Raw genomic sequence first — 16,929 nt, 5'->3', positions numbered from 1 at the left:
CCCCATGGCCCTGTACCCTGTACCCACTCCTCACAGCCTCACCAACCGCCTGGCCCTGTACCCACTCCTCACAGCCTCACCAACCCCCTGGCCCTGTACCCACTCCTCACAGCCTCACCAACCCCCTGGCCCTGTACCCACTCCTCACAGCCTCACCAACCCCATGGCCCTGTACCCTGTACCCACTCCTCACAGCCTCACCAACCCCCTGGCCCTGTACCCACTCCTCACAGCCTCACCAACCCCATGGCCCTGTACCCTGTACCCACTCCTCACAGCCTCACCAACCCCCTGGCCCTGTACCCACTCCTCACAGCCTCACCAACCCCCTGTACCCTGTACCCACTCCTCACAGCCTCACCAACCCCATGGCCCTGTACCCTGGAGTGGTGATGGGGGATGTAGGGGGGGGTGGACTGCAGGTGCTTGACATATGAATCTATGGGTTCTTCGTGTGCCTTACATTTGTATTGCTATTTAAGAGAGTAAGAAAGGAGATCTACTATTTAAGATATTTATTTTGAGATTGGACTATGTTCTATGTGCTCTAAGGACAGAGACTTAGTGGCGGTACTGTATTAATATGATTATGTATTCATCTCAAGGCATATAAGTTATTGAGTAGATTTAGTTGTATTATAATTATTATTAACATACTCAACCAAAAATGTTGATGTAGGAATTATATACGATACAATTCTGTATGTGCACTGTACAATTATACTTTTTGCTTTTTGAAATCTTAGAACGTGACATTAAATATTGGTTAGTTTAATGCCTTTTGTATGAAACTTTATTTAAATGCAGGCCTATTTGCGTGCAGACTGTTACTCTGCCTCTTGTGTTTAGAACTGTTGGAAAAGACAAAAAAAATCCTGACAAAAATGAGCAAAATGCTGCTTTTACAGTACATTAGAATGTATAGTCATTGTCATGGTTCAGAAAGCTGTGCTTCTATTGCTTTTAATATACATCAGATGGGCTATTTTACACTGTTGGGAATTTTTATACTTGAACTATTTCTTACAAGGGAAAATATGGAAAATAAATGACCAAAAAAAACTTTTTAAAGGAAGTTTTTCATTGTCACTGGATTAAGGCATGTAAAGTGTTATTTACTATATTTAAATGCAAAGGTCCTGTTGGTATTAAAACTTTATTTCAGAATTTCAACACTATTTACTCTAAATTGAAATAAAAGGTTCTATATTTAAACAGAATACTGTTGTTTTTATTTAAGATGGATGTAGGATGTTGAGTTGATGTTGAGTTGATGTTGAATTTATGTTGTTTTCAGGTTGGGTGTCTTTTTGTGGGCCTTAGTATGGAGGCCTGAGACCATTGATAGTCTCCAGAACAAATTAGGTATGAAATATGTAGCTGCCAAAGCTGTTGATGTCTATTAAACAACTATAAACAGACTTGCTGTCTTTTTGTGCAAACATAAACATAAAACATAACCAAAGCTGTTAATATGGTTGTAAAACATTTTGGGGGACTGGTGTTTAAAAACAATGCTCTTAGTTTAGTTGGGTGAGGTAGCTGAGAACTTTTCACTGTGTGTGTGTGTGTGTGTGTGTGTGCGTGCATGCGTGCGTGCATGCGTGCGTGCGTGCAAGTGTGTGTGCGAGTGTGCGTGTGCGAGTGACCACAGAGCAGCCATTAGGCAGTCAGGAGCCTTATGAGATTACACACAAAATGTCCGCTGGGTGTCGGCTGCCTGGTATGCTGCTGCTCGTCATTGTGTAACACTGTCACCCAAGGCCCCTCCACCATTTTAGCCGGGCCGTCGATGACGTGGGACAAGCATTGACTTCACACTCAAACAAACCTGTCTGGAAGCAGAGAGTTAGAGAATGGAGTCCTCTGGGAAAGCATATAGTACCTCCCTACCCTTTCCTCCCTAACCTGGCACGGAGGCAGCATGGGCTATGTCCCATTGGGCCCTGGCAAAAGTATTGCACTTCATAGGGAACAGGGTGTGATTTGGGACAGAATATGGTCTATTTCAGCCTGCAGTGTAACCAGACGCTGGTCAGCCAGGCCCAGGCAGCTGCCATGACACAGCAGAGATAGAGGCCTTTCACATGACATCACTATGGCTTCCATGGCATCTGACGTCCGCCATGATGGAATTCAGAGGCAGGTTGTGAATTGGGATATGACAGTCAGAGAGTAGAAGGCGCCGTTAACATGATCAGGGTCACGGTGAATAGCCCTGTTGAAACTCGCCCCCAGTTTATTTGAGTTGACGTGAACTAGCTATAACCAGTGATTATATCAGTGCAGAATGATCCCCAACCTTGTGATTTTGGAGTGGTGGTGGTGATGATGATGATGGTTGTGGTGGTGATGATGATGATGGTGTTGGTGGTGGTTGTGGTGATGATGATGATGGTGTTGGTGGTGGTTGTGGTGATGATGATGATGGTAGTGGTAGTGGTTGTGGTGATGATGATGATGGTAGTGGTTGTGGTGGTGATGATGATGATGGTGATGATGGTGTTGGTGGTGGTGATGATGATGATGATGATGGTAGTGGTGGTGGTGATGATGATGATGACAAGCTTTTAGAATTTGATTATCCCCCCAGCACTATGGAGAAACTAGGCTATAGTGCTTTCTCCCTTGAGTCATGGGCAAGTCCATTGCTAGCCTGCCTACACAACATTAGATTTCAATCAGACATTCCATATTTAGGTGTCTGGGGATCCCGCTACTGCTTCTCAAGACCGGGTAGGGGGGCAGAAGAAGATTGGAGGCACCAACTGGTACTTTGCCAGTGGTCCACTTACTCCACTAAGTTCTCAGGTTCACCAATGTTGCTTATTTTGGAAGTCCCGGAAGCTCAGAGTTATCTGCGCGATTGATTGACAGGGAGGCTGGGTACAGCGGAAGACCCAGGGACGAATCTTGCACGGCATATTACAAAAGCGAAAGAAAACAGTACGCCAGGATTTGATAGGGACCTATAATCGAAGGTAAATATGTTACTTTGTTGGTTAGTTTGTTTTCAACCGACTGTAATGTTTTTGACGAGATGGGAACGGGAGGGAGTGGTGCAGGGAGGCGGGGGCCAGGGCGGCACGTTTGTAGCTGGCTCGCCTCATTGAAACGCGTGCGGTTATTCTATTCGTTGTGTTGGCAGGAGAAAAGAAGACACCGATAACCACAAAGGTCTGAACAATCGCCCTTTTCATATTCTTTGTGTGCGGTCTGTGTGTCTTGTCTTTGTGTTTTTTATGGCTAGTTACATCATTGCGTATTCGCGGCGTTTCAACGTTTTCCGGAAAACGTGTAGGGCGTCAAATAGGCTACCGTTACTGCTAGACTATAAGAATTGTAATATTTTCCTCTGAGTTTATTTCATAAATGTATGTCGATGTCATTGCAGTTGGTGTATGTGATGACAACGGTAGCCTATACAATGCAGCATGCCAATGACGCAGGATGAAACTGGAAGTATGACATGTCAACATAGTTGTATTATTATTGTGGTGTCATGTGTGGCGCCGAGCCCATAACCGTTTTTAGTATGCCTATGTAATGTGATGCTATTGTCATACCTCTCATACCTACTATCTATGAAGTGAGCACGCAAACGCAACATACTATAGTTCTCACACAGAATCAGTGCACCTGTGTCACACCAACCTTGAATGAACCTTTTGGAAACATTATGAATGTTGACACAGTTTAATGCTGTCCAAATATTATCTAACTGATTATGAACATTTTTCAATTCTCACACGTAAGCCTTTATGATTATTTTCACATTCTCAAATGTACTATTCATAAGCCCTATAACTATAAGAGTTTCCAGATCTCCAGGTAGAAGGCCCATCATCATGTCTAAGAAATATATGGTCCTTAGCCTAGAGGGGGCCTATCAAGCACCAACCATAGAACCTTAAGACTTAGAATAGATGACAGTATATCACCACCACTAACTTGAAGCAGGGGCCCAATATAGCCCTGAGATCAGATACCCAGGGCATAGAGTTTATGAGGCCCCATGGTGATCTTGGAGTATAATGCCATTCTCATTTCAGTAGAATAATAACACACCACCGATGTCTGCTTTCACAGCTGTTGGGTCTAAATCCCTCCCCATTGGTCAGACAATTGTTAGGTGCTTTGTTTGCTACGAAAACAATATTCCTTATGGTGCCTCCAGTATATAATTCTCTAAACCTCTAACCTCAGGGTTGCGGGTTCAAATCCTGTGCTGGCTCTTCCTCCTCGATCACTGTATACAAATAACTTATTGTAACACTGTATAGCTGTAGTCCAACAGCGAAAGAGGTAACAATGTAATTCCCCATACATTTGGATCGCCATGGACACTTTGGCCAACTCACAATGTTGAAGAGATGCTAATCAAGTCATACTGTGCCAGATTCTAGCTGTTGCTTTCACTCAGTTTTCAATGTTAATGTTTTCAACATATCTTCCAGGGAAAACTAATTATGAATTAGGGCTTGGGAAAATACAGTGTCAGACTACTCTGTTCTATAGCACGTTGCAAGGCTTGTCAAATGTTTTTATTTACAACAAAGCACATCTTGATATTTTGGAATAAATATAATCTTAATTTGATCACCATGTTGTTGCAGGAAGCGCAAACTTAGTGTATTTAAGGTTTAAAAAGACTTCAAACGTTTGTAATTTCCACACAAAAAAATCTGACTTAATTTGCCCTAACAAAAAATGTCAACCCCTACACAAAGGTCCATAATTCACACAATAATTCACATTTCCTGTTGCTGCAGGATTATTTGCCTGATGTGAGAAACTGGTCAAATTAAGATCCTACATCTGTACACTCTTTGATCAGATATTCAGCGTAATGTATGCCAGTGAGCACTGGTCTAAGATCAGCTTTCCCTGCATCTTACCTTATCTCACCCATTGGAGCACAAGCACAAAAATGGACTCAGGATCAGTACTTAGAGAACACCGCCACCTATCAGTCATTACCCTACACAGTCCAAATATATATTTTAAGGAGTCACTTTGATGAAGTTACATTGCCATAACACATTGGTTTTTAACAATGAAGACATATTTATTTTTCAACTTACACTGTCTTCCAAGGGTGTCTGAATATTTCTCAAACATCCAGTTTGAAGACCTCAAACCAAACCCAGAGGTCTCCAGTGGCTGGCTCCAGACTCTCTAGCGCCCTGTACTGTCAGGCAGCCCACAGAAATATACAGTGAAGCCCATGTTAGACATTTGGCACTGCTGGGAGAATTCTCTAGAGTAATTAACAGATTAAGCCCAGGCTGCACCTCCCATCCACCACCAATGAATTAGTGAACTCACAGGACTGCTAGTTTGAGGCCTGCTGCAGGCTACAGCTCACTGATGAATATGCTACCTGCTAGATCCTACTGTAGCAGATAGCTCATCCTAATATTCAAATATTATATGGATTCGGCTCTTTCAGCCACACCCGTTGCTGACAGGTGTATAAAATCGAGCACACCGCCATGCAATCTCCATAGACAAACATTGGCAGTAGAATGGCCTTACTGAAGAGCTCAGTGACTTTCAACGTGGCACCGTCATAGGATGCCACCTTTCCAACAAGTCAGTTTGTCAAATTTCTGCTCTGTTAGAGCTGCCCCGGTCAACTGTAAGTGCTGTTATTGGAAACGTCTAGCAGCAACAACGGCTCAGTCGCGAAGTGGTAGGCCACACAAGCTCACAGAACGGGACCGCCGAGTGCTGAAGTGCGTAGCGCGTAAAAATCGTCTGTCCTCGGTTGCAACACCCACTACCGAGTTCCAAACTGCCTCTAGAAGCAACATCAGCACAATAACTGTTCGTCGGGAGTATCATGAAATGGGCTTCCATGGCCGAGCAGCCGCACACAAGCCTAAGATCATCATGCGCAATGCCAAGCATCGGCTGGAGTGGTGTAAAGCTCGCCGCAATTGGACTCTGGAGCAGTGGAAACACGTTCTCTGGAGTGATGAATCACGCTTCACCATCTGGCAGTCTGACGGACAAATCTGGGTTTGGCGGAATCCAAGAGAACGCTACCTGCCCCAATGCATAGTGCCAACTGTAAAGTTTGGTGGATGAGGAATAATGGTCTGGGGCTGTTTTTCATGGTTCGGGCTAGGCCCCTTAGTTCCAGTGAAGGGAAATGTTAACGCTACAGCATACAATGACATTCTAGACAATTCTGTGCTTCCAACATTGTGGCAACAGTTTGGGGAAGAGCCTTTCTTGTTTCAGCATGACAATGCCCCCGTGCACAAAGCGAGGTCCATACAGAATTGGTTTGTCAAGATTGTTTTGGAAGAACTTGACTGGCCTGCACAGAGCCCTGACCTCAACCCCATCGAACACGTTTGGGATGAATTGGAACGCCGACTGCGAGCCAGGCCTAATCGCCGAATATCAGTGCCCGACCTCACTAATGCTCCTGTGGCTGAATGGAAGCAAGTCCCCGCAGCAATGTTCCAACATCTAGTGGAAAGGCTTCCCAGAAGAGTGGAGGCTGTTATAGCAGCAAAGGGGGGACCAACTCCATATTAATGCCCATGATTTTGGAATGAGATGTTCGACGAGCAGGTGTCCACATACATTTGGTCTTGTAGTGTATCTACCTCAATTACTCGGTACTGGTACCCCATGTATATAGCCAAGTTATCGTTACTCATTGTGTATTTATTCCTCGTGTTATTATGTTTCTATTATTTTTGACTGAAAGCAATGTACTGTTTCTCTAAGTATTCCAAACTTGTGTCATTCTCCAAGACTCACGATATCACAAATCAGGCATAGACTACACTACGGTGAGGCTACACACAAAGGAAAGTATTAAAAGCTGTGTGTGCTGTTTATTTCAGCCTCACTGTTTTACATAATAGATTGAATATGCTTTAAATGCATCTTTCTTTCTTTCTTTCCTTCTATCTTTCTTTCTTCCTTGATCACTAGTGTTTGAAGACTGAATTAATGAAAGTAGAGAAGGAAATGAAAGGTGAAGTAATGTGTACCGTAGTTTTGACGTCCCCGTTCATTCAGATAACTGATAGAGAGGAGAAGTAGATCCATCTTCTACACTTGACCTCCTGTCAATCTCCCTCTCCCTTGTCTTCGTCTGTGTCCCAAATGGTACCCTACTCTCTATTTATCGCACTACTTTTGACCGGGTTGCCATTTGGGACACAACTCGTATCTTTGTAATGTACACAATGTTCAGATACATAGCTACATCCTTAGAATTCAGTAAACCCTTACCCTAACTCTACACTAAAACCTGACCCAAACCCTCTTCTGTATCTGTACAAATGATCTGTATCTGTAAGCATGATATAATTCTGATTTAATAGTGAAGTGGATGGAGTCAACTGCACTATAAATAACTTTTGGTGTATTCAATCTATTACGTAAAGCAGTAAGGCTGAAATAAACAGAACAGCACACACAGCTTTTAAAGGCTTCTAAACAGCTTCTACCCCCAAGCCATAAGACTCCTGAACATCTAATCAAATGACTACCCAGACTATTTGCATTGCCCCCCACCCATCTTTTACGCTGCTGCTACTCTCTGTTTATTATCTATGCATAGTCACTTTAATAACTCTACCTACATGTACATATTACCCCAATTACCTCGACTAACCAATGCCCCCGCACATTGACTCGGTACCGGTACCCCCTGTATATAGCCTCGCTATTGTTATTTTTACTGCTGCTCTTTAATTATTTGTTACTTTTATTTCGTATTATTTTATATTGTGTTTTTTTTACAATTATTTTTATTATTTCTTAAAACTGCATTGTTGGTTAAGGGCTTGTAAGTAAGCATTTCACTGTAAGGTCTACACCTGTTGTATTCGGCGCATGTGACAAATAACATTTTATTTGATTTAATACTTTCCTTTGTGTGTAGCCTACCGTAGTGTAGGATTTATGATATCTTGAGTCTTGGAGAATGACAAAAGTTTGGAATAAAAACACATCTAGTGGAATGGGATTCTCGCTTCTTCAGAAGTCTGTGAAATAAAAGTCAGACAGTATATATTTACTCTGTACTGTCACCTTTGTGACTTAGTTTGTCCACCCCTCTAACAGATATCTTAGCTCTGCCTCTGTTCCTGTCCCTGGATAATCTAATAGCTAGTGACATTCCAGTAGTCAGAGCAGCATCCAGCTGAAGGTGTGGCTCTGTGGCAACTGAACTGACCCTCCTTCAGACCTGGGTGCAAATTCTATTCAAAATCTTTCAAATACCTTTGAGCGTTTGCTCTAGCCTGCCTGCAGTGCCAGATAGGTGGGGTTTACAGGCTACTATTCTATTGATTCATTAACCCAGGCACACTCAATCAAGCACAGAGAAAGCATTAAAAATGATTCACATAGTATTTGAACCCAGGCCTGCTCTCCTTCGATAACTTCTCCTTTACTTAATCTAGACTCGACACACCACTCAACAGGAATCAGCCATGACCAATGACCCATGTCATGATACACCTATGGTATGGTGTGCATGATGTGATATAATTGATGGGTAGCAGAAGTTGAGGTCCAGGAAACTGAATCGGCACTCCTCAGATAAACTCTGATTGCGTATCCCCAAATGGCACCCTATTTATTCCCTTTATAAGGCTCACTCCTCAGATAAACTCTGATTGCGTATCCCCAAATGGCACCCTATTTATTCCCTTTATAAGGCTCACTCCTCAGATAAACTCTGATTGCGTATCCCCAAATGGCACCCTATTTATTCCCTTTATAAGGCTCATTGACAGTACCAACCCTGGCTACAGCTCCAGTGATGGACATATTAAGGCTCTTTGACAGGACCAGCCATGGCTATAGCCCCAGGCTCATTGACAGGACCAGCCATGGCTATAGCCCCAGGCTCTTTGACAGGACCAGCCATGGCTATAGCCCCAGGCTCTTTGACAGGACCAGCCATGGCTATAGCCCCAGGCTCATTGACAGGACCAGCCATGGCTATAGCCCCAGGCTCATTGACAGGACCAGCCATGGCTATAGCCCCAGGCTCATTGACAGGACCAGCCATGGCTATAGCCCCAGGCTCATTGACAGGACCAGCCATGGCTATAGCCCCAGGCTCATTGACAGGACCAACGTCAACAAGGCAAAGGAGCTGATCGTGGACTACAGGAAACGGAGGGCCGAGCACGCCCCATTAACATCGACAGGGCTGTAGTGGAGCGGGTCGAGAGCTTTACATTCCTTGGTGTCCACATCACTAAGGATCTATCATTGTTCAAACACAACAACACAGTCATGAAGAGGGCACGACAATGCCTCATCCCTTGGTATATTAACTGCTTGGCGCAACAGAGTGTACTGGGGCCGAAATCCCTGCCATCCAGGACCTCTATACCAGGTGGTGACAGAGGAAGGCCCTAAAAATGGTCAACGACTCCCGCCACCCAAGTCATAGACTGTTCTTTCTGCTACTGCACGGCAAGCGGTACCGATACACCAAGTCTGGAACCAACAGGACCCTGAACAGCTTCTACCCCTAAGCCATAGGACTGCTAAATAGTTAGTTAAATAGTCTGACTAGCTATTTGGTTAACTATCTGCATTGACCCTTTTTGCACAAACTTGTTTGACCCCATGTATATAGCCATGTTATTGTTACTCATTATGTATTTATTATAACTTTTATTATTTCGTGTTTTATTTTTCTATTATTTCATTAAAACATTTCTCTCTGCATTGTTGGGAAGGGCCAGTAAGTAAGCTTTTAACTGTTAGTCTACATCTGTTGTTTACGAAGCATGTGACGACTAAAATGTGATTTGATTTGATTGATTGATTGACCAGCCCTGGCTACAGCGCCAGTGATGGACATATTAAGGCTCATTGACAGGACCAGCCATGGCTATAGCCCCAGGCTCTTTGACAGGACCAGCCATGGCTATAGCCCCAGGCTCTTTGACAGGACCAGCCATGGCTATAGACTTTCTCCACTTCCTTCTAGGGCCGCCACCATGGAAACGTTAGTGCAGCAGCTGGAGCAGGCCGTGATTCGCCTAGAGCAGGTGTCTGTCAACATGCAGGTGTCCAATGGCATGGCCAACGGGGACAGTAACGGGATCAACGGAGGTGAGTTGTAGAATTCTCATGGTCCAGGCTACGACAGCAGTGTTTAGCATTGGGTAGTGAGGCAGAGTAACCAGGAGGTTCAATGTTTAAGGTTCAAGGAGGTTCTAGGTTCAACTGGGAACTACTTTATCCAATGAACGTTTATGAACATGTAATACTGTATGTAAAACTATGAAAAGATACCAGAACTCCTGAACTCTCCACTATGCTCATTGTCTTCTCCTGCTTCCTCCCTTCTTCCTCTCCTCCACTCCTGTCTCTCCAGGTCTGTCCCAGTGTATGGACGCCTTTGACCTGCTGCTGATGGGGCCAGTGTCAGAGTACCTGAAGAATAGCCGTGCCATAGGAGACGATGTGGAGAACCATGTGAGTGGCAGGAGTGTGTGCGTGCGTGCGTGATTATGCGTGTGACTGATTCTCCTTAAGTGCGTTTGAGTGGCGTCTCGCAAAGGCTGCAAATGGGAAATGGCTCTGTGCCATTAGGAGCACAAAGTCTCCTCCTCAATCCCCAAATCCCTCAAACGTTCTCACTTACAGACACACACACACACACACACACACACACACACACACACACACACACACACCAGCTGTCTCAGACAGGGGGAGGTCCACACCAACTGTCTCAGACAGGGGGCGGTCCACAGCTGCTGTCTCAGACAGGGGGCGGTCCATAGCTGCTGTCTCAGACAGGGGGTGGTCCATAGCTGCTGTCTCAGACAGGGGGCGGTCCATAGCTGCTGTCTCAGACAGGGGGTGGTCCATAGCTGCTGTCTCAGACAGGGGGCGGTCCATAGCTGCTGTCTCAGACAGGGGGCGGTCCACAGCTGCTGTCTCAGACAGGGGGCGGTCCATAGCTGCTGTCTCAGACAGGGGGCGGTCCATAGCTGCTGTCTCAGACAGGGGGCGGTCCACAGCTGCTGTCTCAGACAGGGGGCGGTCCATAGCTGCTGTCTCAGACAGGGGGCGGTCCATAGCTTCTGTCTCAGACAGGGGGCGGTCCATAGCTGCTGTCTCAGACAGGGGGCGGTCCATAGCTGCTGTCTCAGACAGGGGGCGGTCCATAGCTGCTGTCTCAGACAGGGGGCGGTCCATAGCTGCTGTCTCAGAAAGTTGCCTACTCTGTTCTCACAGGCTACTATTCTACTTCCATTAAGTGAAACTCAGTGTGTAACTTTAATTCATGATACTGTATATCAGGGTTCCCCAACTGGTGGACTGCGGGTGATTTTATTTGGCCTCCCAAGTTTTCAGAGCAAAATGTTATTGTTGGACATAAAATACTGTAAAAACACCAGCAAATCTATTATATTATACCCACGTATAATAGAGAGATATATGTGATCGTATGCAAATGTAAGCAAGGTTTGAAATAATTATGTTTTATTCTAATATTATATATGTTCTTCTTGTGGTCAATTTGAAGTCTACAAATTATTTGTCATTATGTTCTGGTCCCCTGACCATCCGCTCAAGAAAAAAACGTCCCGTGGCGGAATCTAGTTGATGATCCCTGATGTATACAGTACCAGTCAAAAGTTTGTACATACCTACTCATTCCAGGGTTTTTCTTTATTTTTACTATTTCCTACATTGTAGAATAATAGTGAAGACATCAAAACTATGAAATAACACATATGGAATCATCAAAAAGTGTTAAACAAATCAAAATATATTTTATATTAGAGATTCTTTAAAGTAGCCACCCTGCTTTGCACACTCTTGGCATTCTCTCAACCAGCTTCCTGAGGTAGTCACCTGGAATGCATTTCAATTTACAGGTGTGCCTTCTTAAAAGTTAATTTGTGGAATTTCTTTCCTTCCTAATGTGTTTGAGGCAATCAGTTGTGTTGTGACAAGGTAGGGGTGGTCTACAGACGATAGCCCTATTTGGTAAAAGACCATGTCCATATTATGGCAAGAACAGCTCAAATAAGCAAAGAGAAACGACAGTCCATCATTACTTTAAGACATGAAGGTCAGTCAATCCGGAAAATGTCAATAACTTTTTTAAGTTTCTTCAAGTGCAGTCGCAAAAACCATCAAGCGCTATGATTAAACTTGCTCTCATAAGGACCGCCACAGGAAAGGAAGACCCAGAGTTACCTCTGCTGCAGAGGATAAGTTCATAAGAGTTAACTGCACCTCAGATTGCAGCCCAAGTAAATGCTTCACAGAGTTCAAGTAACAGACACATCTCAACGTCAACTGTTCAGAGGAGACTGCGTGAATCAGGCCTTCATGGTCAAATTGCTGCAAAGAAACCACTACTAAAGGACTCCAATAAGAAGAAGAGACTTGCTTGGGCCAAGAAACACGAGCAATGGACATTAGACCGGTGGAAATCTGTCCTTTGGTCTGATGAGTCCAAATTTGAGATTTTTGGTTCCAACCGCTGTGACTTAGTGAGATGCAGAGTAGGTGAACGGATGATCTCTCACCATTTTATTTTAATTTAATTGTACCTTTATTTAACTAGGCAAGTCAGTTAAGAACAAATTATTATTTACAATGACAGCCTACACCGGCCAAACCCGGACAACGCTGGGCCAATTGTGCGCCGCCCTATGGGACTCCCAATCACGGCTGGTTGTGATACAGCCTGGAATGGAACCAGGGGGTCTGTAGTGACGCCTCAAGCACTGAGATGCAGTGCCTTAGACTGCTGCGCCACTCGGGAGCCCATGAAGTATGGAGGAGGAGGTGTGATGGTGTGGGGGTATTTTGCTGGTGATATTGTTGGTGATTTATTTAGACTTCCACAGCATTCTGCAGCGATACGCCATCCCATCTGGTTTGCGCTCATTTGTTATTCAACAAGACAATGACACAAAACACACCTCGAGGCTGTGTAAGGGCTATTTGACCAAGGAGAGTGATGGAGTGCTGCATCAGATGACCTGGCCTCCACAATCACCCGACCTCAACCCAATTGAGATGGTTTGGGATGAGTTGGACCGCAGAGTGAAGGAAAAGCAGCCAACAAGTGCTCAGCGTATGTGGGAACACCTTCAAGACTGTTGGAAAAGCATTCCTCATGAAGCTGGTTGAGAGAATGCCAAGAGTGTGCAAAGCTGTCATCAAGGCAAAGGGTGGCTATTTGAAAAATCTCAAATATATTTTGATTTGTTAAACACTTATTTGGTTACTACATGATTCCGTATGTGTTATTTCATAGTTTTGATGTCTTCACTATTATTCAACAATGTAGAAAATAGTAAAAATAAAGAAAAACCCTTGAATGAGTAGGTGTATCCAAACTTTTGACTGGTACTGTATGTTGTCACCCAGTCAACTCTAACATCACTAACATAATCTCTAACACAGTGAGATTCTCTCTAGATCTACCAGTGACCATAAGGATGGAGGAATGTTGAGCACTTAGTGACCACTTCACTCCCCTGCCAGCTCTCTGTCATTAGGACTAATTTTATATAATGGCATGGAGGATTCTCCTTGTTTTATCTCTCATAGATCTGCTTGTCTCTGGGAAGCTGAGCGTTGTTGTCTGACTGTGTGGAGTCCAGGTCTTGGCCAGGGAAAACCACTGTAGATAGCTGGGAAGAGGAAGAGTGATTTAAATGACAGTCTGTTTCCAGTCCCCTACAAAGCCAATGGCGGGAGTGTGTTTGAACTTTAACCCTGAGTTCCAATATTAAACCGCAAACACAAGCACCTTTTCCACCCTGATGTCAGGACGTTTTCCAAAGGGAGATGGGGTGTAGTTTGTGGCTAGTAATCATGTTGGCAACCACTTTGATGAATTCTCTTTCGACTCCCAAAATAGAGCAGATATTTTTAACCTTTGTTCATACCAGGCACTGGCAGGATGTACAATTGAAAAAATCCCTTTCTCAAGGGAGACATGATTTCCAATGGGAATGAAATAACTGAGTACGCATTAAAGCAGAATGACAGAGAAATAGCCCCAATCTGTGGTGAAAATGGGACTGGGGGATAGGGCGAGGATATTCCTTCATGGGTCTTTTCCCTCGTAAAACAACATTCACTTAATCTCCTTCTCCCATCACAGTGGAGGGAAGAGGAGGAGGGGGTGTTTGGGTTAGAGGTGGGGGGGTTTAAGTTAGGAAAGCTCCTTTTATGGGTTCCTCTGGAGGTATTTTCCCAAACATGGGACATGCCTCATGGGACCTGACTAATGCAGAGTTTTATATCAGCACGATGCATTGCAGGGTGCGTTAGAGAGGGAAATGTGGCTTATAATGCCCTCAGATTTGACCTTTTAACCTTTTCCCGTTGTGCTTGACAGGCGGAGATGGTGAACAAAGCACTACAGCTTCAGAGAAACTTCCTCAAAATGGCCACCACACACCAGGAGCCTGCTCAGGTAAGGATGATATGTGCAATTGCTTGGAGGACTGTTCTAAATGCAAATACCCAAAGCTAGTAAAACAAATTAGTATGGATCAGGACTACGGGCCAACTGCACTTCAGTTATCTAATGTGGACTTACAGTTGAAGTCGGAAGTTTACATACACTTAGGTTGGAGTCATTAAAACTCGTTTTTCAACCACTCCACAAATTTATTGTTAACAAACTATAGTATTGGCAAGTCGGTTAGGACATCTACTTTGTGCATGACACAAGTCATTTTTCCAACAATTGTTTACAGACAGATTATTTCACTTATAATTCACTGTATCACAATTCCAGTGAGTCAGAAGTTTACATACACTAAGTTGACTGTGCCTTTAAACAGCTTGTAAAATTCCAGAAAAGGATGTTATGGCTTTAGAAGCTTCTGATAGGCTAATTGACATCATTTGAGTCAATTGGAGGTCTACCTGTGGATGTATTTCAAGGCCTACCTTCAAACTCAGTGCCTCTTTGCTTGACATCATGGGAAAATGAAAAGAAATCAGCCAAGACCTCAGAAAAAGATTGTAGACCTCCACAAGTCTGGTTCATCCTGGGGAGCAATTTCCAAACGCCTGAAGGTACCACGTTCATCTGTACAAACAATAGTACGCAAGTATAAACACCATGGGACCACGCAGCCGTCATACCGCTCAGGAAGGAGACGCGTTCTGTCTCCTAGAGATGAATGTACTTTGGTGTGAACAGTGCAAATCAATCCCAGAACAACAGCAAAGGACCTTGTGAAGATGCTGGAGGAAATGTGTACAAAAGTATCTATATCCACAGTAAAACAAGTCCTATATCGACATAACCTGAAAGGCCGTTCAGCAAGGAAGAAGCCACTCCTCCAAAACCGCCATAAAAAAGCCAGACTACGGTTTGCAACTGCACATGGGGACAAAGATCGTACTTTTTGGAGAAATGTCCTCTGGTCTGATGAAACAAAAATATATAACTGTTTGGCCATAATGACCATCGTTATGTTTGGAGGAAAAAGGGGGACGCTTGCAAGCCGAAGAACACCATCCCAACAGTGAAGCATGGGGGTGGCAGCATCATGCTGTGGGGGTGCTTTGCTGCAGGAGGGACTGGTGCACATCACAAAATAGATGGCATCACGAGGAAGGAAAATTATGTGGATATATTGAAGCAACATCTCAAGACATCAGTCAGGAAGTTAAAGCTTGGTCGCAAATGGGTCTTCCAAATGGACAATGACCCCAAGCATACTTCCAAAGTCCAAAATGGCTTAAGAGCAACAAAGTCAAGGTATTGGAGTGGCCATCACAAAGCCCTGATCTCAATCCTATAGAAAATGTGTGGGCAGAACTGAAATAGTGTTTGCAAGCATGGAGGCCTACTAACCTGACTCAGTTACACCAGCTCTGTCAGGAGGAATGGGCCAAAATTCACCCAACTTATTGTGGGAAGCTTGTGGAAGGCTACCCGAAACGTTTCACCCAAGTTAAACAATTTAAAGGCAATGCTACGAAATACTAATTGAGTGTATGTAAACTTCTGACCCACTGGGAATGTGATGAAAGAAATAAAAGCTGAAATAAATCATTCTCTCTACTATTATTCTGACATTTCACATTCTTAAAATAAAGTGGTGATCCTAACTGACCTAAAACAGGGAATACATTACTAGGATTAAATGTCAGGAATTGTGAAAAACTGAGTTTAAATGTATTTGGCTGAGGTGTATGTAAACTTCCGACTTCAACTGTATCTCCTATACTTAATGTAGCCAGTGTCACCCATTTCAGTGTCGCAGTATCGCCCTTTTTAGTATCGCCCATTTCAGTATCGCCCATTTCAGTAGCGCCCATTTCAGTAGCGCCCATTTCAGTACTGCCCATTTCAGTACTGCCCATTTCAGTATAGCCCATTTCAGTATAGCCCATTTCAGTATCGCCCATTTCAGTATCGCCCATTTCAGTATCGCCCATTTCAGGATCACCTTTTCCAGAGTTTCAGCAGCAGCCTTTTCCTCTCTGTCTTTCCTGTGCTGCTGGGCCAGTGGGCAGCCATGCGGCGCCCCGGAGCTCCGCTCACATAGGATTACCCCTTTTTAAAAAGAACGCTAATACAACACATTCCCAACGCATTCACGTATGGGGAAGGGAGGGGGGAAAGGGGGTGAAAGGGAGGGGGTATGGAGAGGAAGAGGGGTTAACGTGTTATCATCCTGTCAGCCTTCAGTTTGTATTGAACCAGGGGGGAGCTCAGAGCTGTACAGGAAGTGATTAACTCATATCTCGCAGGTCATTGGTCAAGAGGCAGTGAGAGAGAATTCACCAATTGTCTGATACACAAACAAGGAGGAAGGGTTTAAACAGAGGGAGACAAGGGAGAGGAAGGGAGTAAGAGAGCAAGGGGATGGGAGAGGGACGAGAGGACAAGAGGGTGGGTAAATAGTTTCATGTCCTGTA

At 44.2% G+C, this 16,929-nt stretch overlaps 1 protein-coding gene across 2 annotated transcripts in view; it reads left to right on the top strand.

Moving 5' to 3' along the window:
* Positions 1 to 2,858: 2,858 nt before the first annotated feature.
* LOC121560741 (adenylyl cyclase-associated protein 2) overlaps positions 2,859 to 16,929 on the top strand; it is a 37,829-nt gene continuing 23,758 nt past the window's right edge. The window contains exons 1-5 of one of the 2 annotated variants that reach the window (XM_041873663.1): positions 2,859 to 2,981; positions 3,149 to 3,177; positions 9,989 to 10,113; positions 10,379 to 10,479; positions 14,384 to 14,461. In XM_041873663.1, the coding sequence (XP_041729597.1) occupies positions 9,999 to 10,113; positions 10,379 to 10,479; positions 14,384 to 14,461 (294 nt within the window). In that variant the 5' untranslated portion in view covers positions 2,859 to 2,981; positions 3,149 to 3,177; positions 9,989 to 9,998. The remainder of the gene's footprint in view (positions 2,982 to 3,148; positions 3,178 to 9,988; positions 10,114 to 10,378; positions 10,480 to 14,383; positions 14,462 to 16,929) is intronic. The other variant, XM_041873661.1, reaches the window with a different exon arrangement.

Source organism: Coregonus clupeaformis, chromosome 17, assembly GCF_020615455.1.
Source record: "Coregonus clupeaformis isolate EN_2021a chromosome 17, ASM2061545v1, whole genome shotgun sequence".
NCBI lineage: Eukaryota > Metazoa > Chordata > Actinopteri > Salmoniformes > Salmonidae > Coregonus > Coregonus clupeaformis.
The sequence above is the reverse complement of the archived record's forward strand: the minus strand, read 5'-3'. Positions and strand labels throughout refer to the sequence as shown.